The sequence below is a fragment of the Leopardus geoffroyi genome, chromosome A1 (genome assembly GCF_018350155.1).
Source record: "Leopardus geoffroyi isolate Oge1 chromosome A1, O.geoffroyi_Oge1_pat1.0, whole genome shotgun sequence".
In the NCBI taxonomy this organism is placed as follows: domain Eukaryota; kingdom Metazoa; phylum Chordata; class Mammalia; order Carnivora; family Felidae; genus Leopardus; species Leopardus geoffroyi.
The window spans coordinates 195,653,980-195,677,521 of NC_059326.1; the positions used below are offsets into that span (position 1 = coordinate 195,653,980).

Consider the following 23,542-nt stretch of genomic DNA (forward strand, 5'->3'; position numbering starts at 1 on the left):
AAACAGAACTTAGCAGTAATTTTACCCAACCATTTGGCCCTGCCACTAATTTCCAGTGGTATCTTGGGCAAGTTCCCTCACTCACTCTCTCTGACACCGTTTTCCCATCTATGAAATGAAGGACTAGACAGATCTGTTGTTAAGGATTCGTCTAGATCTGACATTCTGAAAGACGAAAAAAAATTAATTTATCTTTCAACCACGTGTGAAAATCAAGGTGTTTGCCATCAGCAAGACATGCTATTGCCCCGGAGATACGTGCCTACCAGAAGTAGGGAAGGGATACAAATTTATTTCTTAGCAATCTGTCGTTATGGTAACTTCCCTATGTAGAAGCGCATCGCCTTTCTTTTTCTTCTCTGATATCTTAAGTCCACTTACAGCCATTTAGGCTGAAGAGGCTGAGCGATTTGTGTGAAGGAGAAGGATTTCATCATGTGCAAGGACTATTGCCCTACTTAAAAAAAAATACCTAGTTTGGGGAAGGGTTTTGAAAAATAGACAATCTTATACTCTGCAGATGGGGGTATACATTGTTATGGCTTTTCTGAAGGGCAATTTTACGACACATTAGTCTTCAAATGTGTAGCCCTCCGACCCATTAAACCTGGGAATTTATCCTAAGAATATTTTGTGTTTGCAAAACTTTATGCAAAAGGAGAGCTTGTATTTTGATAATAGTAAAAAGTTGGAAACAAACATCCAACATTAGGTTAAATTATGATTTATCCCAAATAAAATGGTATGATGCCCCCAAACATTACAAAAATTCACGTATTGATATGCAAATATATTTGTGGCTGATCAGTAGGGAAAAGCTGTTTTATTAAAAATAGTATGTGAGAGGGGCGCCTGGGTGGCGCAGTCGGTTAAGCGTCCGACTTCAGCCAGGTCACGATCTCGCGGTCCGTGAGTTCAAGCCCCGCGTCGGGCTCTGGGCTGATGGCTCAGAGCCTGGAGCCTGTTTCCGATTCTGTGTCTCCCTCTCTCTCTGCCCCTCCCCCGTTCATGCTCTGTCTCTCTCTGTCCCAAAAATAAATAAACGTCGAAAAAAAAAAATAGTATGTGAGATATATAAAAACATTTATAAATGTTATATATATATATACATATATACATGTATATATATATATATATATATGTATATATATAATGGAATATTACTCAGCCTTCAAAAAGAATGAAACCTTGCCACTTGCAACAACATGGATTGAGCTAAAGTGTATTATGCTAAGTGAAATAAGTCAGTCAGAGAAAGACAAATACCATATGATTTCACTTATATGTGGAATTTAGGAAACAGATGAATATGTGGGAAGGGGGGAAAAAAGAGAGAGGGAAGCAAACCATGAGAGACTCTTAATGATAGAGAACAAACTGAGAGTTGATGGAGGGAGGTGGGTGGGGAACGTGCTAAGTGGGTGGTGGGCATTAAGGAGGGATCTTGTTATATAACGAGCGCTGGGTGTTATGTGTAAGTGATGAATCACTAAATTCTATTCCTGAACCAATATTACACTATATGTTAACTAACTAGAATGTAAATAAAATAATAAAAATAAAAACTTGGAGGAAAAAAAAAGAAATCATCTCTTACACCAAGACCACACACACAAAAAAAATCCAGGGTTGGTTTAACATTTGAAATCAGTGTAATTCACCATTATTAACAAACTAGAAAAGAAAAAATAAATGATCATCTCAATGGACACGGAAAGGCATTTGGTGAAATCCAACATCTATCCTTAATCTGAAACTCCCGGCAACTAGGAATACAAGGGGATTTCACAACCAGTAAAAAGCATCTATGAAAACCTACAGCTAATGTCATACTTGATGGAAAGAACTGAATACTTTCCCTGTAAGATCAGAAGCAAATCAGAGACTTCTATTCAATATTGTGCCAGATATCCAGACAATGAAATTAGGCAGGAAGAAGAAGTAAACAGCATCCAGATTGGAAAGGAAGAAATAACTGTTTTTATGAAGATGGCATAATACCAACGCAGAAAATCCAATGGAATCTGCAAAAATGCTACTACTAATTGGTTTACAAAGCTTCAGGATACAAGGTCAATATACAAAATCCAATTGTATTTCTCTACACTAGCTGCAAACAATCAGAAGTTGCACTTATAATTGCATCAAAAATATGCAGTAATTGGGGGTAACTCTCATGGCAGATATGAAACACCTGTTAAAAACTATAATATATAATCTTCATAAAGACTAATATATCGCTAAAAGAAATTAACACCTAAATAAGTGGAGAAATACACCTTGTTCATGACTCAGAAGACTCTGGGGTTCAGATATCAATTCTCACCAAAGTCAGCAGGCTTTTTTTTTTTTTTTTTTTTTGTAGAAGTTGATCAGCTGATTCTAAAATTCATTTGAAAATGTAAAGGACCTAGAATAGCCAAAATATCTTTTAAGAAGAACAAAGTTGGTGTGCTAATGTTGTCTGATTTCAAGAATTATAACAAAGATAGGGGCCGGGTGGGCTTGGTCGCTTAAGTGTCCGACTTCAGCTCAGGTTATGATCTCACTGTCCATGAGTTCGAGCCCCACATCGGGCTGCCTGCTGTTGGTGCAAAGCCCACTTCAGATCCTCTGTCTCCCTCTCTCTGCCCCTCCCACACTCTTGCACCCACGCATTCTCTCCCTCCCTCTCAAAAATAAATATTTTTTTAAAAAGAAAACGGATGAACATAAGGGAAGGGAAGGAAAAATATGATAAAAGCAGAGAGGAAGGCAACCCATATGAGACTCTTAAATACAGAGAACAAACAGGGTTGTTGGAGGGGAAGTGAGTGGGGGGGATGGGCTAAATGGGTGATGGGCATTTAAAAGGGCACTTGCAGGGATGAGCACCTGGTGTCATATGTAAGGATGAAGCACTGGGTTATACTCCTGAAACCAACACTACACAGTATGTTAACTAACTTGAATTTAAATAAATTAATTTAAAAAAACAACACTCATATCCAGAATACATGAAGAACTCTCAAAGCCTAGCGGTAAGAAAACAACTTCATCTTCTTAACTAGGCAAAGGTTTGAACAGACCCGTTACCAAAGAAGATATATGGATGGTAAATAAACATATGAAAATAATGTTCAACATCAGTCGTAATTAGGGAAATCCAAATAAAAACCATAATGAGATACCACTATGTATTTGTTAGAAGGGCCGACCCTATTAAGAGACCGACCAGAGTGGTGCTGGCAAGGATATGGAGGAACTGGAACTCCCCTAAAAGAAAAGGAAGCATATAGCTATAAAACGACTTGTACATACATGTTCATGGTAGCTTTATCGTAGTTGAAAATGCCACCTGCTCTGTAGGGACAGAAAGCATATCTAGTTGCTTAAAGGGGAAAGGGGAGGCAGAATAAGCGGCAAGTATTACAGAAGGGCATGAGGAAACTCTTCGAAGTGATGGATAATGTGTTCCCAATTTTGGGAAGATGGTTTCCCGATTCTGTGTGTCTATTTCAAAACTTACCGAGTATAGTCTCTAAGGTACACGCCGTTTAATGGTTATCAACTATACCTCAATACAACTGTTAAAAATAAAATGTGAAGCATGATTCCATTTTGGCTCTTTTTTAAAAAGAAGTCATATGCATATAGCCAAGGAATTTTGAAGGGTATGCAGAACACAAAACATTTTGGGAATTTTCACCAAGTCAATAGACTTAAGAGTGAAATTTTATGCTTTGCTTTTCTTCTTTCTTTCTTTTTCTTATCTCTGTTATTGCATTTTTAACAGTGATGTATTGATTTTGGGGCGCCTGGGTGGCTCAGTTGGTTAGGCGACCAACTTCGGCTCAGGTCATGATCTCGCAGTTTGTGAGTTCAAGCCCCACGTCGGGCTCTGTGCTGACAGCTCAGAGCCTGGAGCCTGCTTCGGATTCTGTGTCTCCCCTTCTCTCTGCCCCTCCCCTGCTCACGCTCTGTGTCTCTCTGTCTCTCAATAATAAATAAACGTTAAAAAAAAAAAAAACCGTGATGTATTGATCTTATAACTAAAGCAACTTCATGTGAGGGGAAAATGTAACGATGATTTGTGTCACTCTAATGGAAACACCATTTTTAAGAAACATTTTATTGTGAGCTGTAGCAGTATATATGGAAAAGTATATAAAGCATAAGTCTATAGTGTAATGAACATGTATAGGTAACATCACTTTTCAAAGCCACCCTCTATTACGTGATTGATGCTATGGAATCCCAGGAATCCCAGCTGGAGTTAGAGCCCTCATCCTCAGTGAATCATTATTTTTTTTTACCAATGGTCCAATGTCAAGCAACAACCTCTTGGAGGAGATGTGAAGTAGCTATGAAAGAGAGGGAGGTGGAGAGGAGCATCCCATCACTAAATAAGAAAGCTATAAGCCAATAATAAAATCATTGCTCTTTTGGGACCCAGACCATGCATGAGTGTGGAGAAGGTGAGGCTTTGGGGAATATATGGAAACCTTCGCATAGAATATAGAAGAATAAAATGCAGGTAAGACCGTGGTTTATGACTTGGGGGTGGGGAAGGGGATGGTCATACACTTTGTTGAGATTTTAATGGAAGCTACGGACCCTCCATAAAATTCACATAGACGCATACATGCTAAATTTTACATGCAATTTCAGAGACAGTCACAAAGCCCATGACGTTAATAGACCCTGTGTTGCAAAATACCTCTGGAAAAAGGAATGTAAGATTTTCTGCTTCTCAGAGCATTGAACGACCTACATACAGACAGTTAGGTAGCCAACCTGGCACTGGCAGAGGCTTGAATGCAAAACAGAGTGCTGCAAAATCAGATTAGGGAGGTAAACTACCAGACGAGGAACCCCAGGCCACCACGTGACTCATACAACACACACTTTCTGATGGCAACTGGCACTCTGAGATCACAGGACCCAAACTGGTCATTCCAGTTGCCACAACGTAGGCTGAATTCTCCACTGCCATATGCCTTGGACCTGGCTGTTGGCTGGAGGGGGGATTCCTGTTCCCCCAGGACCCTCACAAATATTTCCCATTGCAGTTCTCTGCTGGACAAATATGATCAATCTTAAAATGATGGAGCTGGACTATGATTGGGGTGTAGAGTGGAAAGATATGCAACATCATTTTAAAGAGAGGCTTAATTTGGATCTTCAGCAAGCCCATTGAAAGAAAGAACTGGGATTGCTACTTAGAGCCCAAGCTGAGATCGCTAAACAGTACAAATCCCCCCTGGGCGAGTGTGGAGGCAGCAGCAGAAGTCACCCGTGTGAAGCTGAGGCATTCAGAGTTGGCTCCAAGTGAACATTAGTGACATAAGTGCAATGGTTTTATTTTTTAAGTTTATTTATTTTGAGAGAGAGAGAGCGCGCACGCACAAGCGGGGGACAGGCAGAGAGAGGGACAGAGAGAGAATCCCAAGCAAGCTCTGCACAGTCAGTGCAGAGCCCGAAGCAGGGCTCAAACCCACGAACCTCGAGATCATGACCTGAGCCAAAATCAGGAGTCAGAAGCCTGACTGAGCCACCCAGGCGCCCCAGTGCAATGGTTTATGAGCCACAGTGGCCCCCTGGAAATGACACTAAAGGGCAAATTCCTAAGGTTGGACAAGATTTGCTATTGGCAAACAATGTCCAGGCTGATCCAGCCGACACAGGAGCCTGCCCCTCAAGCAATTTCCTGAGTTTAAAGATCAAAGAAAAGTGGGTGGGGGCAGAACTTTTACCTGGTACGTCAATACCACTTGAAAGTGAAATAGAGATGATAGGACTCTCGAAAGGGAAAATCTTCAGGACGACTCAAACTTAGGAAGCCAGACTTAAAGTTCAGGGGGATAAGCCACCAGACACAGAAGCTCAGGCACCGTGTGACGAGTATAACACACTCTCTGATTGCAACCAGCACCCTGAGATCACTGACAGGACCCAAGTGGTCATTCTAGTTGCAACAACGTAGGATAAATTCTCTGCTGTCTGTGCTTCTTTGGCAAAATCTGGGACCTGGCAATTGAGACCCAACTGGACCCAGTTGCAAGGCCCCAGGTGATCTGAATCCTCCCCACCCTCCCCCACCCTCATCCCTGCCCACTCCAGCTTCATCTTGCACCTGTAGCAAATTTTCCTTCCAGTCTTAATGGTCCTTGTCCATCTCCCTAAAAGCACCATGTTCCCCCTTGCTGCAGAGGTTCCATATATGCTGTTCCTCTCTTTACCTACTTAATTCCTCATTTTTCAGATGTCAGCTATCACTTCCCCCACGAAAACCCTCTCTGACTTCAGGCACCAACCCAGATTCTGCAGTCTCCCCACCTCTATTTTGGAACACATCACATATTTGCATAAATGTTTGTCTCCCTTCCTGGACTGAAGTTCCATGAGCTAGTTCTCAAAATGGAAACTTCAGCAATATATTTTTACAAATTTTTATCTTGAAAAAGACTTTAAGGTGGCAAAAACAGTACAGAGTTCCCAATATACCTTGCACCTAGCTTTCACTAATGTTAACATCTTCCATAACCCTAGTGCAATGACCAAAGCCAAGTCATTTACAGTGGTGAAATTCTGAACTCCACTCATCTCGTGGTTGATTTTCATCATGCTCTGGGTATGAGGAACATTATTATGGTTCTAAGAGCCACAGTCACACAAAAAGATATAGTCAGAACTGTCCCACCCCCTTCATCCTTTACACCCTATCGTTTCCCCTTCTTGTCACAATATTCCTACCTACGCCCTGTACATAACTAATCTCTTTAGTCTCTGGCTTATCTTTCCTTATTTTCTACAAATGAGCAAATGCATTTGTATTTATTTATACCCAACCCTTCTTTCTTACATGAAAAGTAGCACATTACACTTCTCTGTACTGTGCCTTTGCACTTAACGATATATCCTGGAAATAACTCAAAATGGATTCAAAGATCTTCCTCCTTCTTTTCTATAGCAAATAGTACTCGGTGTGGACATGCTATGTTCAGTCACTTTCTCATAGACATTTGCATTTCCAAGATTTGCAATCACAAAGCTGCAATGAATCATCTCATGCAGGTGTATTTTCGTCTTGTTGGAGATGTATCTTAAGAGGAAATTCCCAGTGCTGGAATGTTGGGTCAAAGAGCGAGCACTTTTTTTTAAGTTTCTTCATTGACTTTTGAGAGAGGCAGCAGGGGAGGGGCAGAGAGAGTGGGCAGGATCTAAAGCAGGCTGCGTGCTGACAGCTTAGAGCCTGATGCCGGGCTTGAACGCAGGAACCATGAGACCATGATCTGAGCCGAAGTCAGATGCTTCACCGACTGAGCCACCCAGGCGCCCCAAGAGTGGCGCTTTTGAAGTTTAGTTAGGTTGTCAAGGATCATACTACTTTGCACTCCCACCAACTGTGAAGGGCCTGTTGCCCTATAGTTTTCCCAGAAGTGTGGTTGTACTTGTGTTTTCATCAGCCTGAAAAGTGATTCTTTCAGTATTGTTTTGATTTACATTTGTCTCATCATGGGTAAGTTTGCACATTTTTCATGTGCAATTTTTACATGGGCCATTTTTACATCTTAGTGTATGTGAGATAGAGAGAGAAGAGTTGTTTATTTAGGTCTTTTCTCAATTTTTTCTATCAGGTTTTTAGTCCTTTAAATGTTTAATTCTTTATATAGTAGAAATATCAGCCCTTTGTCCATATGTGCTATAAATATTTTCTTCCAGTCTTTTGACTTTATGGTATTTCTTGCTGAGGGAATTTTCTAGGTATATGTAGTCACATGTATCCATCTTTTACCATCTCTGGAGTTTTCACCTGTTTTTAGTACAGGTATGGTTTCATCTTCTGACTTTTAGACCCTGGATCCCTTTGGAGTTTATTCTGCATACGGTGTGAAGTGTGAATCTAATTTCAACTTTTTCCAAGTGGCTTCCCAGTCGGCACAGCACCATTTCTTAAAAATTCTCTCTTGCCTATGATTTGAGATTTCTTGCCTCCTCCCGAGAACTGGGGGAGCATTTGACCCAAGAGCCTGGCATGAAATGGAAACATTAACCAAGCTCATGAGACTCCATTCTGAGATGTGAACTAAAGAACAACTGTGAGAATAAGACCAAAAAAGGCCAACAAGGGGAAAGGCTGGAGAGGTCACCGAGTGACAGGAAAGCAAAAAAGCAAACCAAGGAAAGTCGGATGGTGATGATGCAGAACGAAGCAGAGATGCCAAGCAGCTCAAGAGGCAGAAACAGAAGAGACGGTCCCCGGGATCGCCTGGGCTCCGCGACAAACCTCCCTGGCAGGAACAGCTCACCACAGACAAGCTCCTAAAATGCCGAGATGTGCTCCATGGACAAATACACGGCCAAGACAAAGGAGGAATTGTCAGCAAGTTAAAAAGGTTTATTGCCATTCCGGGCTTCAAATGAGCCCAGAAACTGGGGGTGATCTGTGGGTCAGTAAGTTGTCATGGAGGACGGGACGATGGACGAATCCAGGCACCTGATGTGAGTCCACCGTTCTTCGCTGGATCCTTGCTCTACAGAGCAGCTGCTGGTGGGTTCTAGCTCTTTCAGTGTTTGCCCCACTCACCCTGACAGCGCTCCAGGCCGGGGCAGGCTGCCTCATGATCCCCGCGGCTCACAGCTCGGAGAGGCTGCGTCCCCGTCCCCTAGCGCTGGGAAGAGGCTGCTCCGCGGGTCAGACACTATTGGTTTGTATGTATGGAGGGAGAGACGGTACAGGACAAGTGGTCTCAAGACTGAAAGGGCAGGGGGAATGCAGGTTTGTACATCAGAGGTCGCAAACTGGCCATCCGGGGCCAGATTTCCCCACTGATAAGTCTGTTTGGCCCTTGTGGCATGCACAGTGTCTTAAAAAATAATTAGTTGCCAATATTTAAAAACTGTAAGATTTCATATAAAAGTCTGGATTTCTGGCCTCGCCGGGGGGTTGGGGCGGGGCGTGGAATTGAGAATATTTGGCAATGCTGGGCCCACAACATTCTCTGGTGACACCAAGTGGCCATAGTTCCATAGCAGCTGCCCCTAAGGGCTGAATGCACTCTTTCTGACTCATCCCAGGCCCCATCATCCCTGATAATATCCCAGCTCAAGACTGGACATCAGCTGCCTTGTAACAATGCATATGTGCTGCTGTAAAAAGGGAAAAAAACATGCTGGAAGCAATATGTTCCTGGTGGTCCTGGTCGCTTGTGCTTGGCCCTGTAGGCACCTGAGTTTGTAACCTATCTTAAACACATAGGAGCATTCTTAAATACCTCTCCCGGTGAAGCCCTCTGCTACATGCCCTGCCTCTCCAGGATACACTATGTCCCACCGTTCACTGAGTAAATCTAGAAAAGAATACTGAATTAATCATAGGAGTTAATGGAGGAACAGACCGAGATGAACTACTGCAGCCCCTTCGTTGTAAGAGGGGATTAGAGTAAAACACCAACTGTTAATACTCTCATTCTGTTTTGGAGTCAGTGACAAAAAAAAAAAAAAAAAATTAAAGAAAATCACGAAGGTACTTCAGGAAACCAAGATGGGGTCAGTCTGAGCTTGAGGGTACAAAATATATTGGTCCCATTCCTTGACTGTTTAGAAACAGAGTTAAGCTCTTAGAAAGCCACAGGGTTGAGGAGGGAAATGGAGTGGCCAGCATGGCAGGTGCCGCGGGCTATCAAGCACTGCCCAGCTCCTCCCTAGGTTGGGGCTGCCTGGCCGCGTCTAAAATGTCGGTGGCACAGAATGATTTTCAGCAAGGGTAGTGGCGTCGTTGCAGAAATGGGCTTGAAGGGGGACAGAGAGTCAGACTTGGACCTTGGCAAATGCAAGACAGAAGAAGAGGGACATCTTCCTCACACCCCTTCATTCTGCTGTGGCTGGTGCCACATTATTTGCCCTTCAGAGAGGCAGAGATCTTGACACAGCCCAGACGCTCCCCACCGCTGCTGAGGACCGTCTTGATGCGGTAGTGCCCAGAGCTAAGCCAGCCGGGCACCTCCAGCTGGGGCAGGGTGAAATCACTCTCCGGCAGTGAGTACACGCCCTGCAGGAAAACCCAGGGGTCACAGGTCAGTGGCAGCCTCCTGATGGGACTCTCCTGCAGTTGTCTGTCGGACTGCAGCCACGAACCTGCTCCTCCTCCCACTCTCCCGACAAGCACGCGAGATTAGAGATCACCATAGCCCTGCAGAGCACGGAGTGTGATCGCTAAAGGGCAGGGGAGGGCACACTGCAGTGCAAGTCTCCCGGTTCGAACACAGGTGGATAAACCAAGGCTCCCGGAAGATAAGCGGTTTGGGATAGATCACACCCATTTACATCCACAGACATCTAGGTCTGCAGGAGAAGAAGGCAAGAACCCTTCTCTCCAGACCCCATGTCTTTACTCCAGCCCCAGAAATGATGCTCTCCCTCCCTGAGTACGTACTGCTTTGAAGGGACAGTGGCAGGGAAGCCCATAGGTGTGCAGCGGCTCTGGGCAGGGCTCTCCAGGGGGAATTACAGTGTCAATTATTTGGCAGAAGTCTTCATAGGTACAGCTGCCAATTTGATCCACACATGGGACTTTGGCCCAGAAGCCAGCCACTTCTTTTTCCACAGTTAGCTCCACCTGGCGAGACAGAGTTTGAAAAAGCATAAATCCCAAGGCAAACATACCAGCTCCTCTACATCTTTGAAAGGGCAGCATTTCATTTTAATCACAGAATCTCTAACTAGATGGGGTCTTGGAGATATTCGGATTCAGAAATGACAATACTGCGGCACATGTTCCATTGCTAACCTTTTCCTGTGCCTGAGGCAGATATTAATAATTGCTGTGATTTTTTTTTTTTTTCTCCCTGTTGACTGAACCACCGTCTTCGGTTTCTTTAGATAGTCATTTCCACTGGTTAAAGCTAACACTCGAGTTGAAATGCATTCGTCCTTGAACTGCTAACTGGCTAATTGGCATTGCTTCCTCGATCTCCCTTCTCGGCCCAACCCTGGCTTTACAACCCTCCGCTGTGGAGAACTTCAGGCGGTACCACCAGCCGATCGGAGCTGGTGACCAACATGAAACCGATTTGCTATTCTTGGATCAAACTTTCTCTGTCGAGCCATAAAGGACAGAATTTGAAACAAGAGGAATTCATAGGGAGATCACTTTGGGATTGATGTAAGGAAGATCTTCTTACCAACCACAGCTAGGGTGCAACCGACAGAACTACCACAAGAAGTGGCGGGCTCCCTGGACCCAGCCACGGAACGACCCCTGAGCCCAGAGAGAAGCTAGATGAGAAGATCTGTGATGCGTGTCACACCTCCACGCCATCGTGATTGAACTCCTGTTCTAGAGCTTGCGGCTGACCCAGAAGTGGCCAGACCTCCAGGTGGACATGCCAGCTGAGCCTGGCCCATGCTAAACATTCACTAAGTGAGTAGTCTCTCTGGACCATGTTCATGCCCCACCAAATGTATCAAGGGAAAACAGAAAAGGGCTGAAGGAAGCGAGTTCATTCAAGCATCTGATTCTGTATGGGCAGGAAACTACAACTTTAGGATCCCTTTCAGCTCTGACATTCTAGCATTCTATGTTCCTCAGCCTCAAGGCTTGCTTGAGTTAGGGCTTTTGTTTCTTTTTTTTTTTTTTTTTTTTTTTAATTTTTTTTTTCTCCGTTTTTATTTATTTTTGGGACAGAGAGAGACAGAGCATGAACAGGGGAGGGGCAGAGAGAGAGGGAGACACAGAATCGGAAACAGGCTCCAGGCTCTGAGCCATCAGCCCAGAGCCTGACGCGGGGCTCGAACTCACGGACCGCGAGATCGTGACCTGGCTGAAGTCGGACGCTTAACCGACTGTGCCACCCAGGCGCCCCTAGGGCTTTTGTTTCTAATAGACAAACCCCGGTGGGCACTTATTGCCCCAGAGCCTGCTGGGTTTTTTAGGCTGGCTCCCCAGGCTGTCAGCTATCCAACTGCCCCAGAGGTCAGGACCCAGGCCCAGGCCTAAGGGAGACGTCAATATAGCCTGTGGACAAACTCAAACTACTTCTCTGGCTGACCTCAGGCCGCTCTGCTGACACACACATTATCCCGCATGGTCCCCTCCCGGCCGCCTTTTCTGCTCTCCTGCCAAACCTGCCCCAGCCCCTTTGCACTGAAAGAGTATTTGGAAAGCTACGTCCTAGTGTTGTGTCCTGGTGGGGAGCTACTGCTCGTTTCGCCCTTTCTCTTACCGGCAAAAGCAGGGTATTTTAGAGTGCCTAGCTTTGTCACACCACCCCACCACAGAGTGAGACAATGGCTGTAAATCATTTAGTGGTGGTGCCTGAAATCCAGACGTTAACTCCTGCATGACAACCTGTCCCACCTTCTCTCTTAGCCAGCACCATCTCCCCAGCCCTTGCTTCACCAACACCCCAATGAAAATGGTTGAGCCAGATGTGCCCTGAACAAGATGAGGGGCCAGTGGGGACCAAGTCCTACCTGGGGTGTTCCCCCCAGGCTGGAAGGCTGTGGGGCTGTACCACCAGAAGGCACCGTGCCTCCCCCAGCCAGGACAAGCACAGCACAGGAGGTACTCAGAACAGAAGGCAACAGGAGCTTTTGAGGCAGCAGCCATGCCTACCATTTGGGGATTGCAAATCATGGCTCATTTCCAAATCCCTGTTCTCAACCTACTTGCTCCTCTGGCTCAGGAAAGCAAGCAAGGCTGGGCCCTAAGTCCAGCCGTCTCTCCAGTCCAAGACTTCCTTGGCAGTTAGGTAGCTCAGATAGATTACCTTAATAAACTTGTGGTCATGGGACCTGTCCTGAAAACAAGACAGACAGAGGCACTGACAGGTAAGCGAGGCAGGATCCCTGCGCCTGCTGGGGCCCATGGGCAGGTCCCTTCCCCATCAGGCGTCCACTCCTCCAACTTAACAATGGAATATTTGGATCTCATGATCTCAAAGAGACCTACCAGTTCTGACATCCTGAGCATAAAAATTTCTTACAGGTTGAAAAGAAATTATTTCTTTTGCCTTCCACCACAGGGATAGACACACAAAGGCTCTAGATCTAGACACGCTGATAGCAACTGAAAGGGAGCCAACTGAAAGGGAGGCAGTTATAAAGGCCTCAGGCAGGGGCACTGCAGGTACATGACTTTAGTGGGCAGGGAGGGGGGCCGGTGGGGGGGGGGAGTGCAAACCATCCGGACTGAAAGCCATATGTCTAAAAGCCCAAAATAAGCACATATGCCAAACGAAGCAGCAATTTATGATTCCTGAGGGTATGAAAGCTAGGGTCCAGGCTGGAACTTGAGAGAGGACCCACAGAAGGGAGTTAGTATACCAAATCCAGTGGAGCAAGTCAAAAGGAGAAAAGGGAGTTCCAGGGGTAGGTTTAGTCTTGCCCTTGGCTCATGGAATCTGGGCATCCAGCTTCTAAACACTGAAGCAGGGGCTAAGTCCATCTAGGTCCAAGATGGGACTCTGGATTAAAAAGAAAAAAATCTACTTCGGCAAGATCAGAGGAAGAGGATGGGCTGGCTCTCCTGCTAGCAGGCTGTGTGGGCCTGGACCACTCGCTCCCCGGGCCTCAGTAACAAGGGGTAGAAGCCACTGATCTCAAGAGGCCTCCAGGGGCGCCTGGGTGGCGCAGTCGGTTAAGCGTCCGACTTCAGCCAGGTCACGATCTCGAGGTCTGTGAGTTCGAGCCCCGCGTCGGGCTCTGGGCTGATGGCTCAGAGCCTGGAGCCTGCTTCCGATTCTGTGTCTCCCTCTCTCTCTGCCCCTCCCCTGTTCATGCTCTGTCTCTCTCTGTGTCAAAAATAAATAAACGTTAAAAAAAAAATTAAAAAAAAAAAAAAAAAGAGGCCTCCAGGTTCATAAGGGGCTACAGTCTGAGCAACTCTCCCAAGGGGATCTCTGCCGGGCAAGGGAAAGTTCTGGAGCACTCTCCTGCAAACACACCGAGCACTAAGTCCACCTCCTTGCCAAGAAGAGTTCAGGAACAGGGAACACAACAAAAGGACACCAGCCTTGAATGTGCTAATAACTCCAGGACCCGGGGCAGGTCACACCTTCTGAGAGTCTCCCTTTCCCTGATCTGTAAGATGAGGCTAATCATCTTTTCTCCTACACAAGTGTTCAGAGGCTTCCATTTAATAGCTAATATGCATATACCCTGAAAAGTAAAGGAACTAAACCAAAAATAAATGCGAAGAGAAATGTAGGGGGAAGGGAAAGGGCTAAGAGAATCTGAGCTCGGTTTTTACAAAGTGCAATGGCCCAAATTTGTAACAGGTAAGGAAAGGGGAGGTCCGTCTTAATGGCCTTTGAAAAAGCCATGAAAAGCAGGCTGGGGGCAGAAGGAGCTCACTGGCTTTTTCCTTCCATGTCAGATGCACAGCATCAGAGAAAAGCCAGCATTCTGTGTAATGGTGAGAGGAGAGCAAGCATCGTGGCACCTGCCAAAGAGCCCTACACTCCACATTCAGCAGAAGGAGCAGGGAAATGGCATTTGTGTGACTCTCATAGATTATCTCTTGATAAACAGCTAAAGAAAATGCAATGATCGGGGTACCTGGGTGGCTCAGTCAGTTAAGCCTCTGACCTGCTCTAGTCATGATCTCACGGCTTGTGAGTTCAAGCCCCATGTCAGGCTCTGTGCTGACAACTCAGAGCCTGGAGCCTGCTTCAGATTCTGTGTCTCCCTCTCTCTCTGCCCCTCCCCAGGCTCATGCTTTCTCTCTCTCTCAAAAATAAATAAAACATTAGAAAAAGTTGAAAAAGAAAATGCAATGATCTAGCTTGGAGAAGACTTGGAAGGAGGTACAAGGGAAGACAGGGCCCAAGAGCTGTCCACACATCCAGGGCTTCTGTCTGGGGCCACAGGAAAAGACTGACACTAACTGAACCATTAACAAGAGTTGACATGTACTGAGCAGGTCTTGTGCAAAGCACTCTATGTTATTAACACAGTAAATCCCGTGTGAGAAGTAAGGGAGATGATTCATTTTCAGAAGTACCAAATAAAAGCTGTATTGTCTAATTAACAACAGGTTTACAACCAACTGGAAAATGTACGAACCCCTCCCCCACCACAGTGGAGTCCCAAACCCTCCAACACTTCACTTCCTGGTTCTTCCCCTCTCCGTTTCTCGGCTTTGCAATGAACATGCACCAAAGAACTGAAGTCTCTGCATCACCTCAAAGAATGTACATTTGTTCCAATCAGACTACTTTTTGCCTTACATGGGCATAGGCCACTTCCGGTAAGGCTGTAACCTCTGTAGTGCTCAGCCAATGAGGAATCAGGGGAGGGACTTGCAGGCTAGGAGATAAATTGCCTGCTGTAACCGCCCCGAGTGTGCCTCCCTGAGTGTGCCTCTCCATCAGATACCCGCTCTTGCAAGAACATTCATTAAAGCCTCGCTGCACTGTGCTCTGAGTCTCCACGCACCCCCTTTGATTGAGTCAGTGAGTTTACTTCTCACAGTCTACAAGCAACCTATGAGGTAGCTGTGATTCAGCCAAGTCTAAGGGCAGTTATAGACACAGATTCCAAATCAGAAACTGTTTATTTTTTTTAACTGTTTAAATATTTTTTAGAGAGAGAGAAAAAAATCTCAAGAAGGCTCCATACTCCATGCAGAGCCTAAAGTGGGTCTCGATGCCACAACTGTGAGATCAAGACTTGAGCCACAATCAAGACTCGGACACTCAACTGACTAAGCCACCCAGGCACCTGCAGAAAACTTTTAAAGAATCAAAGAAACACTGGTGCGAGAATATCTGGGCAAAAGGATAATCTGAAGGGCTTATCAGAATATGGAATAAAGGCACCAATTCAAAGTAGTAAGAAGGATACAATGTATGGTATTTAAAAAGCCTTCATTGTTCTTTCAAAAAAAAAAAAAAGCATGTAAATAGCCACCCCCAAAATAGGCAACAGGCATGAACAAACTGGCTCTTCCCAGAGTAAACATAAAAGGCAAGAACACTTATGAAAGACATTTCACCTCATTAGGAATGGCATAAAATACTGGAAAACATTTTCAGAAAATGCTCAGTACCAACAAATGTGTGGAAAAAGGCAAATCCCTTGCTGGTTAGGGAATACATGGGCTCAAACATCTGAAGGCACTTGGGCAGTATGTATCTAAAGACCTAAAAAAGTCTGTGTCTAGATAGTCACAAAAGTACAAAAAGATACATTACAAGGATAATTTCAGCAAAGGTGTTTATACCAACCAAAAAATAAACAAAAGCCAGACAAACAAACAAAAAACCACCCCGGAAACAAACTAAATGTCTGACAATAGATTTGTTAAGTATATCAGGACAGATCTACAACAGAATATTTCTGCCAAAAAAAAAAAAAAAATGATGCCAAACACCATACAAAGAAGTATAGAGGGGCAACCTGTGTGGTTCAGTCATTTAAGCATTTGACTTCAGCTCAGGTCATGATCTCAAGGTTCGGGGGTTCGAGCCCCGCCTTGGGCTCTGGGCTGACAGCTCTGAGCCTGGAGCCTGCCTCAAACTCTGTATCTCCCTCTCTCCCTCCCCCTCCCCGCTCAAGCTCTGTCTCTCTCTCTCTCTCAAACATAAACATTAAAAGAAAATTAAAAAAGAAAGAAAGAAAGAAAGAAAGAAAGAAAGAAAGAAAGAAAGAAAGAACGAATATACAGTATGATGCCCCAAAAAGCAAGTTTAACAGCACATGCCACAAAAACCCATTCATGTGGAGAGGCTGGATGGCTCGGTTGGTTAAACATCCCACTCTTGGTCTTGGCTCAGGTCATGATATCACGGTTCATGGGTTGGAGCCCCATATTGGACTCTGCACTGACAGTGCGGGGTCTGCTTGGGATTTTCTCTCTCTCTCTCTATCTCTCTCTCTCTCTCCCCCTCCCCTGCTCACACTCTCCCCCTCTCTCTCAAAATAAACAAACATTAACAAAAAAACCATTAGTATAAATGTACATATATTTACAACTGTAGAAAACATTCTGACAATATGTAAATAGCTAATAATGACTCTCATGAGGAGTCAGATTACAGGAGGACATTTACAAGAAGCATTGCTTATTTTCATACATACCCATTCAAAATATGTGTGTGGGGACAGTTCCAGAGCCGAGCCTACCAAATGTTAAAAGTGCTTATCCCTGATCACTGGGTAGTGAGATTTCAGGTGAGTTAATTTTACCCCTTTTAACCATGTGTATTTTCTAAAGGGACGACATAGTATTTACTAAGTGATGTGTCTGTTTGTCCAAAACAAAATTTCCCAGCTGGAGTTATCAGACAGTCTATGAATGTCCACATCCTTTGCTGCTCTGGGATTCCAGGATTGCACAATTACTCACCGTTGCCTGAGCATACATCCGTCAGGACCCCTGCCAGCTGGCCCGTGGCACCTTCCCTCCAGCACCCCCTGCCCTGACCCCACCGCCCACCCCCAAGCTCACCTTTTGAGGACTAGTGAGAGGGACTTTAGTCCGGGCCTCGACGCTAACAGTCAAGTTCCCAGGAAAGGCAATGGGGTCAGGTTCCAGAGTCAGGCTTTTGATCACGGCAGGGTCCTTCCCCTCATCACAGTTATCCCAGGAAAAGCTACTGAGCTGGGATGGCCAGGGACAATCAGACAGAAAGAAAAGAAAGGTCAGAAACAACAACAGAACAGGCTACTGATGGCATGACGTTGGGCAAGGTGCCTCCCCTCCCCGGGCTTTATCTGCAACTCCATATCTGTAAGCCCAGGATAACGTTTGTACCCATTCTAAAAGACTCGAAAGACATCATCTCCCAAAAGTATGCTGTCAAGTATAAAGTACAATATACCAGACCTTGAGCTTCATATCCACTCTCAGTAGGTACCTTCTCTGATTGCCCACCCCCTGACCCCAACCACCCCTCTCCAGCCAGTCTTGGTATCTCCTTAGAGGGAAGCCCCCAGAGGATTCACCTTTGCAGCCCCGTGTCCAGGACCTTATTCAGGTCACACCCGTGCCCAATCCATGGCCAGGAACAATAGGAAACTTAACACAGTGGGAAAGCCCACCCTCAAGGGGTATGCAATTGGCCCAGGGAGAGACTTGGACACACATGGAGAGACCCCCAGTGGGCTGCTCGTTGATGAACCCCAATGAATGAGCTTCACCAGTCTTAACCAGTGCTTCCTTCCTCTCATCCTATTGCCCATGCCCTTCCCCATCTGGGTCACCCTCCCCGCTCTGCTGAGCCACTCCCTCTTCTTTCTCCACATCCCCCAGAGGTCTCTAGATTCCACCATCCTGTCTGGATACACATGACCACTGACTCCCCACTCCCACAGAACCCTGCCTGCTTGTCTATGATCTTTAACATTTCCTACATAGTGCAGACTCTGCTCACCCACTCACACCCTTCCAGGCCTCCTGAAGACCACCTACGAGATACTTCAAATACTCCCACAATGCACATCCCATCTTGGAAGGAAAATCTACCACCCCCAAACCCCCAAGCCCATCCTCCTCGTCAACACAGCCGACTGGGCTGAATGGAAACACCTAACCCAAGTTAGGCTGACAGATTCTCTCTGCCTCTGGGAAATTGAGATTAAGGCAAAAATCACTAAAAGGACTTGGGCTTTGTGCTCAACCTTTGGGATGAGGCCAGAACACCTAGACCTGTGACCCACAGCCAAGCCAAAGTTCTGAAACAGACAAGTACTAACTGATTTCTGGAAAAGGGAACAGAAGTGTCACCCCACCTGACCCACCCACCCATCTCAGTAGGCAGTATGGGGTAGAAGTGAAAGGCATGCCTCTGGAGTGAGACACAAGGTAAATCAAAGATAGTCAAGGGGCACCTGGGTGGCTCAGTCAGTTAAGCGTCAGACTTCAGCTCAGGTCATGATCTCACAGTTTGTGAGTTCGAGCCCCGCGTCAGGCTCTGTGCTGCCAGCTCAGAGCCTGGAACCTGCTTCAGATTCTGTGTCTCCCTCTCTCTGCCCCTCCCCTGCTCACGCTCTGTCTCTCAATAATAAATAAACGTTAAAAAAATTAAAAAAAAAAAAAAGCTTTAGTCAATAGGTGTAGCTCAACCACCATATTATGTGATTCTATAGGCCAGTTTCCCCTTTGGCACCCCAATCTCCATATCTTCTAAGTGGGGGCTGCATACTTTCTTCTCAGGGCTGTAGTCAGGATGATAGCATGCGCATAGAGCTCTTAACACAATGCCAGGCCCAAAGCATGAGCTGGCTCACTAAACAGCCATTGGATGGCCCAGCCTCCACTTCCCGCCATTAGTTTCATGAGATTCAAGTAAACTTCCCCTCACTTGAGCTTTTGGTTATTGGTTTCTGTCCCTTGGAATGAAACATCATGACATGAGGAAGAAAAGCAAAACAGGGTCTGATTCATGCCTGCACGCCCCACAGCCCCTTACACAAGGTAAGTGCCAATAAATGTTTCCTTCAATATTCATCCCACAAATATTTACGGAGCAATGATCACGGGCCCTGGGCTAAGTCTGTGTTAATAGCGGTAAACAATTAGAAATGTTCTTGCCCTGCCTTGAGGAGCTTACAGTCTAATGCCAATAAATATTACCCACTATGATTAACAGAGAGAATGTTGAGAGTAACGAATGACTTACTTAAATAGGGTGGTAAGGAAATGATACTTAAGCTGGACTCCTGCAGGATGAGGAGTCAGCCATGTAAGTACAGAGAAAGAATGTTCTTTCCAGGCAGAGGCAACATGGGCAAAGGCCCTGTGGTGGGAAGCTTAGCCGGTCTGGGCACTACAAGAAGGCCGTTCGTTGGGCTAGATGTAGTGGATGACTGACACAGATAAGGTTGGAGGGGTGGTGAGGTCATTTAATGTAGGACCTCACAGGTTATAATTGGGACGCTGGATTTACTGTAAGTGCAATGGAACCCCATCGCAAGAAAGTGCCACAGTCTGGTTTATGGTTCAGAATGGATTGGAGAGGGACAAGTCTGGAAGGGGGAGACCAGTCAGGAGGCCACTGTCAAATCAAAGAAATGTCTGGACTTAAGAGTTGGGCTGGAGGGTAAGTTGGAGGCCTAGCCATTTTCCGGGGCTGCTTTCACAGATTCTCAGGCAACCTGAGAACTGATTCCAGGCTCGGGCAGGTGCCCTGAGTATCCTGTCGGAGCTGAGGAACTCCCTCCCTTCTCCTAAGCTCCCTGTCCTTCAGGCTCTGGGGGAGGCATAAGAACTCAGTTTCCTGGTGCCCGACTAGAGGTTTCTATGGCAATGAATTCTGCAGCTGGGTCCAGTCTCATCTGGAAAAGCAGGCGTGAAGGATTAGCAAAGCCCACTGAGGGCCAAGCCTGGCACAGGGGTTCCCTCTTACCTGCGCGGGATACATTCCAAGACCCCCATTGGATGCCTAAAATCACAGAGAGTCCTGAACCCTATATATACTGTGTCTTTTTCTATACACACTTTTTTTTAATGATATATCATACCTATGATATATCTATGATAAAGTTTAACTTATAAATTAGGCACAGGAAGAGATTAACAACCTTAATAATAAAATAGAACAATTACAATAACATACCATAGTAACAGTTATGTGAATGTGGTCTCTCTCCCTCAAGATATCTTATTGTACTGCACTCACCCTCCTTGTGAAGATCGGCTAGACCAAGTGCCTGTCCAATGAGATGGGAGTGAGGTGCAGGATACAGGCACTGTGATATAGCATTGGGCTACTATTTGAAGAAGGATCATCTGCTTCCAGATTGCGACTGACCGGACTAACGGACACAATGGAAAGCGAAACCATGGAGAAGGAGGTGGCGTGGGAGCGGGACACTACTGTATTTGCCATCCCCAGTAAGGGCAGCTCTGGAGGCAAAAATATGGGTGACTATCACAGACCTGGGTTCCAATCATACCTCAGCCACTCGGCGCTAGCTGAGACCATGGGTTAAGTTACCCACTTGAGGTTCGGTTTCCTCATCTATGAAATGGGCATAATTCTATCTTCTCACAGGGCTACCGGGAGAACGAGAAGACTGTACAGAATGTTAAGATCACCACTCCTCAAGGCTGGCAAACCATGGAAACATGAGACTGAGAAGCTGTCACAGGTCAGAGGAGACTGAGCACTGTGGTGCCCTGGACTGCATCCTGGAACAGGAAGAGGGCATTCATGGGAAAACTGGTAAAACCCAAATAAAGCCTAGAGTTTAGCTAATGGTGATGAGCCAATGTTGATGTCTCAGTTTGGACAAATGCGCAATGGTAACACAAGATGTTGACGGGAGGGGAAACCGGGTGAGGAGTATATGAGAACGCTGTAGTGTCTCTGCAACTTTCCTGTAAATCTAAAACTATTTTCCCAAAACAGCTTATTAGAAAACACACACACACACACACACACACACACACACACACACACACATACACACAGCACAGAGTATGTGCACAATAAATGACGATCATTATACAGTGTCACAGAGTCTATGAAGCACCTATTATATGCCCAGCACGGGACCAGACATTCTCCCCCCTGTCTAATGTGGGCCACAGCCCAGGGACATGAAACTGGTTCATGCTAGAAGAGGAAATGAAACTCAAGTTTCCAGATGCTTAAATGCTCACTATCACCCCACTGCTTTTATCTGCCCCATGGTCTCAGGCATAGGGGCTCTGAATCACATGAGCCCAGAGAAAAACAGAAAGTGCCACATGTTGTGCAATCTTAAGTGAGGCCCTATCCTCTGTGGGCCTGCGTGAGGTGAGCGAGCTCTCGGATGTCTCAGGGCCTCCCCCAGACCGCTGATCGAAAGCCCTCTGGTCTGGGATGGCATCTATGGCCAAGACATATAAGAGAATTGGGGATATAGGGCAAGTTGGAGCTCTAGCCAGACTCCACCTCAAAGTGGTGGGCCCTGAAGCCAAGAGAAACATTCTCAACCTACATTCACAGACAAATTGTGAATCCTCCAGGCAAATAAGGCCAAGAGGTCCTTATGCCTTCATTCAACAGGCAAAATCAAATAGACCCCTTGCCCCTGGGGCAGGTTGAGGCCAAGCCCACTGGCTTAGATCACTTTCCTTGTTTAAGATTTTCAGAGCCTTTCCATTCATGAAAGCATTTCCCTTCACCCACATCCATCTAAGAAAGGTAGGCTGGTATCACCATGCCCATTTTACAGATGAGGAGACCAAGACTCAGGGAGCCAAAATGCCAGGCCCAGAGATTAGGCACATAGCAGGGATGAGAAGTCAAGCCTCAATCCTATTCCACTTTTCCCTACACCACACTGTTCCTCTCCTTGCTCTATTTCCAAGCAAATATTTCCAAGGTGGTCAGAGGCAGAGAGGCTGGGCCTCTCCTGAACAGCTGCCAGAGATAAGGTGTCTTGTCCATAGCTATGCAGCAAACAGGCAATGGAACTAGGCTTCTCCGGGTCTCAGAATGACAAAACTTCCCATTTTCAAGGGTCTGGAGCATGGGGTGAGTAAGAAGTGAAGGAGGAAGCCTGGAGGCTGGAGACTCTTCATGACCCATAACCACAAGCAGTGGGTCACACGACTGGATCTCTGTCACCAGAAGAACGAGTGTGGGCCTTCCTGACTCTCAAACCCACCCACCCATCAGGACAAGCCGAGCCACAGAGCTGTACAGAAGGGGACAGGATGGGTGCCAGGCCTTTTTACCAGGAGCGGAAGGGGGAGGGGGCAGGTAAACAAGGATGAGGCTCTGGGCCTGGGAGCAGTTCATTAGTCTTGCAGTTCTGCCAAATTTCACCCCAATGTTGGGAAAGAGGGCAGGAATAGAGACGTGAGGGAGATTAACCCTTCCCCAAAGTCTGGAGCAGAATGAGGCCTAACAGCCCACCCTCACTGTACAGATGGGTTAACCGAAACTCGTAGAGAGAAAAGGACCCACTCAATCTCCCACAGTTAGTGACTCTGGGAGGCTCTGTGACAGAGAAGGAATTCTGGAAACCAGAATAGCCACCCCCATAATCCCACTCAGACCCATACACCCCCAACTGGGCCGGCATGCTGGGAGAAGCCTCGGAAAGGAGAGAGTGCTCACCTGTTTCAGGAAGAGGAACTCAGGGGCCACAGGACTGGCGAGAAGCAGGACCAAGAGGATCAGGTGCGGAGCCTGTACCTGGGGACTCATGGCAAGCGATAGGTCTGCGCGGGCCTAACTACTAGGTCTGTGTTGGCGGCGGCGCCTTTAAATACTTGCCTTCATTTATTATGCAAAGCGGGGTATTGCTATGCAAAGCTGAGCGCTGCCACTTCCAGCTTTGCCCCTCCCGGTCTGGATCTGAGATTTCAAGGCCTGGTGGTGGACTTCTCTCTCCCGACTCCGCCCCCAAGAGGTTTCTACTTGAGCCCCTCCCACTGCGCAAGAGCGTCAAGCCCCTCCTTCTGACGGGCGTTGGCCCAGCCAGGAGCGTGGAAGGGGCGGGGCTTAGGAGCGGGGGCCGGAGCGAGGGGCGGGGCGGGGCTGCTGTTTCTAGACCCAGGCTTTGCCCCGCGCTGCCTTTTTGTTTTCAAACTCACGTGCATTCCTTGAGCAAATGTCAC

The 23,542-nt window shown here is 46.3% G+C and overlaps 1 protein-coding gene across 1 annotated transcript; it reads right to left on the bottom strand.

Moving 5' to 3' along the window:
- Positions 1 to 8,359: 8,359 nt before the first annotated feature.
- GM2A (GM2 ganglioside activator) lies at positions 8,360 to 23,339 on the bottom strand. Its single transcript, XM_045436899.1, has 4 exons — positions 23,040 to 23,339; positions 17,435 to 17,587; positions 10,418 to 10,600; positions 8,360 to 10,033 (listed from the first exon to the last, which is right to left on the bottom strand). Exons 1-4 carry the CDS (start codon positions 23,127 to 23,129, stop codon positions 9,878 to 9,880), a joined length of 582 nt encoding a protein of 193 aa, XP_045292855.1. The 5' UTR covers positions 23,130 to 23,339; the 3' UTR covers positions 8,360 to 9,877.
- Positions 23,340 to 23,542: the final 203 nt, after the last annotated feature.

What these genes read in the sequence shown, in the direction of transcription:
- GM2A (XM_045436899.1), bottom strand. Translation starts at nt 23,129, where the DNA reads ATGAGTCCCCAGGTACAGGCTCCGCACCTGATCCTCTTGGTCCTGCTT. An exon ending in CTCTCACTAGTCCTCAAAAG is followed by an intron (nt 10,601 to 17,434) that starts GTGAGCTTGGGG and finishes CTGTCTCGCCAG; the next exon opens with GTGGAGCTAACTGTGGAAAA. An exon ending in GCCACTGTCCCTTCAAAGCA is followed by an intron (nt 10,034 to 10,417) that starts GTACGTACTCAG and finishes GTTTTCCTGCAG; the next exon opens with GGCGTGTACTCACTGCCGGA.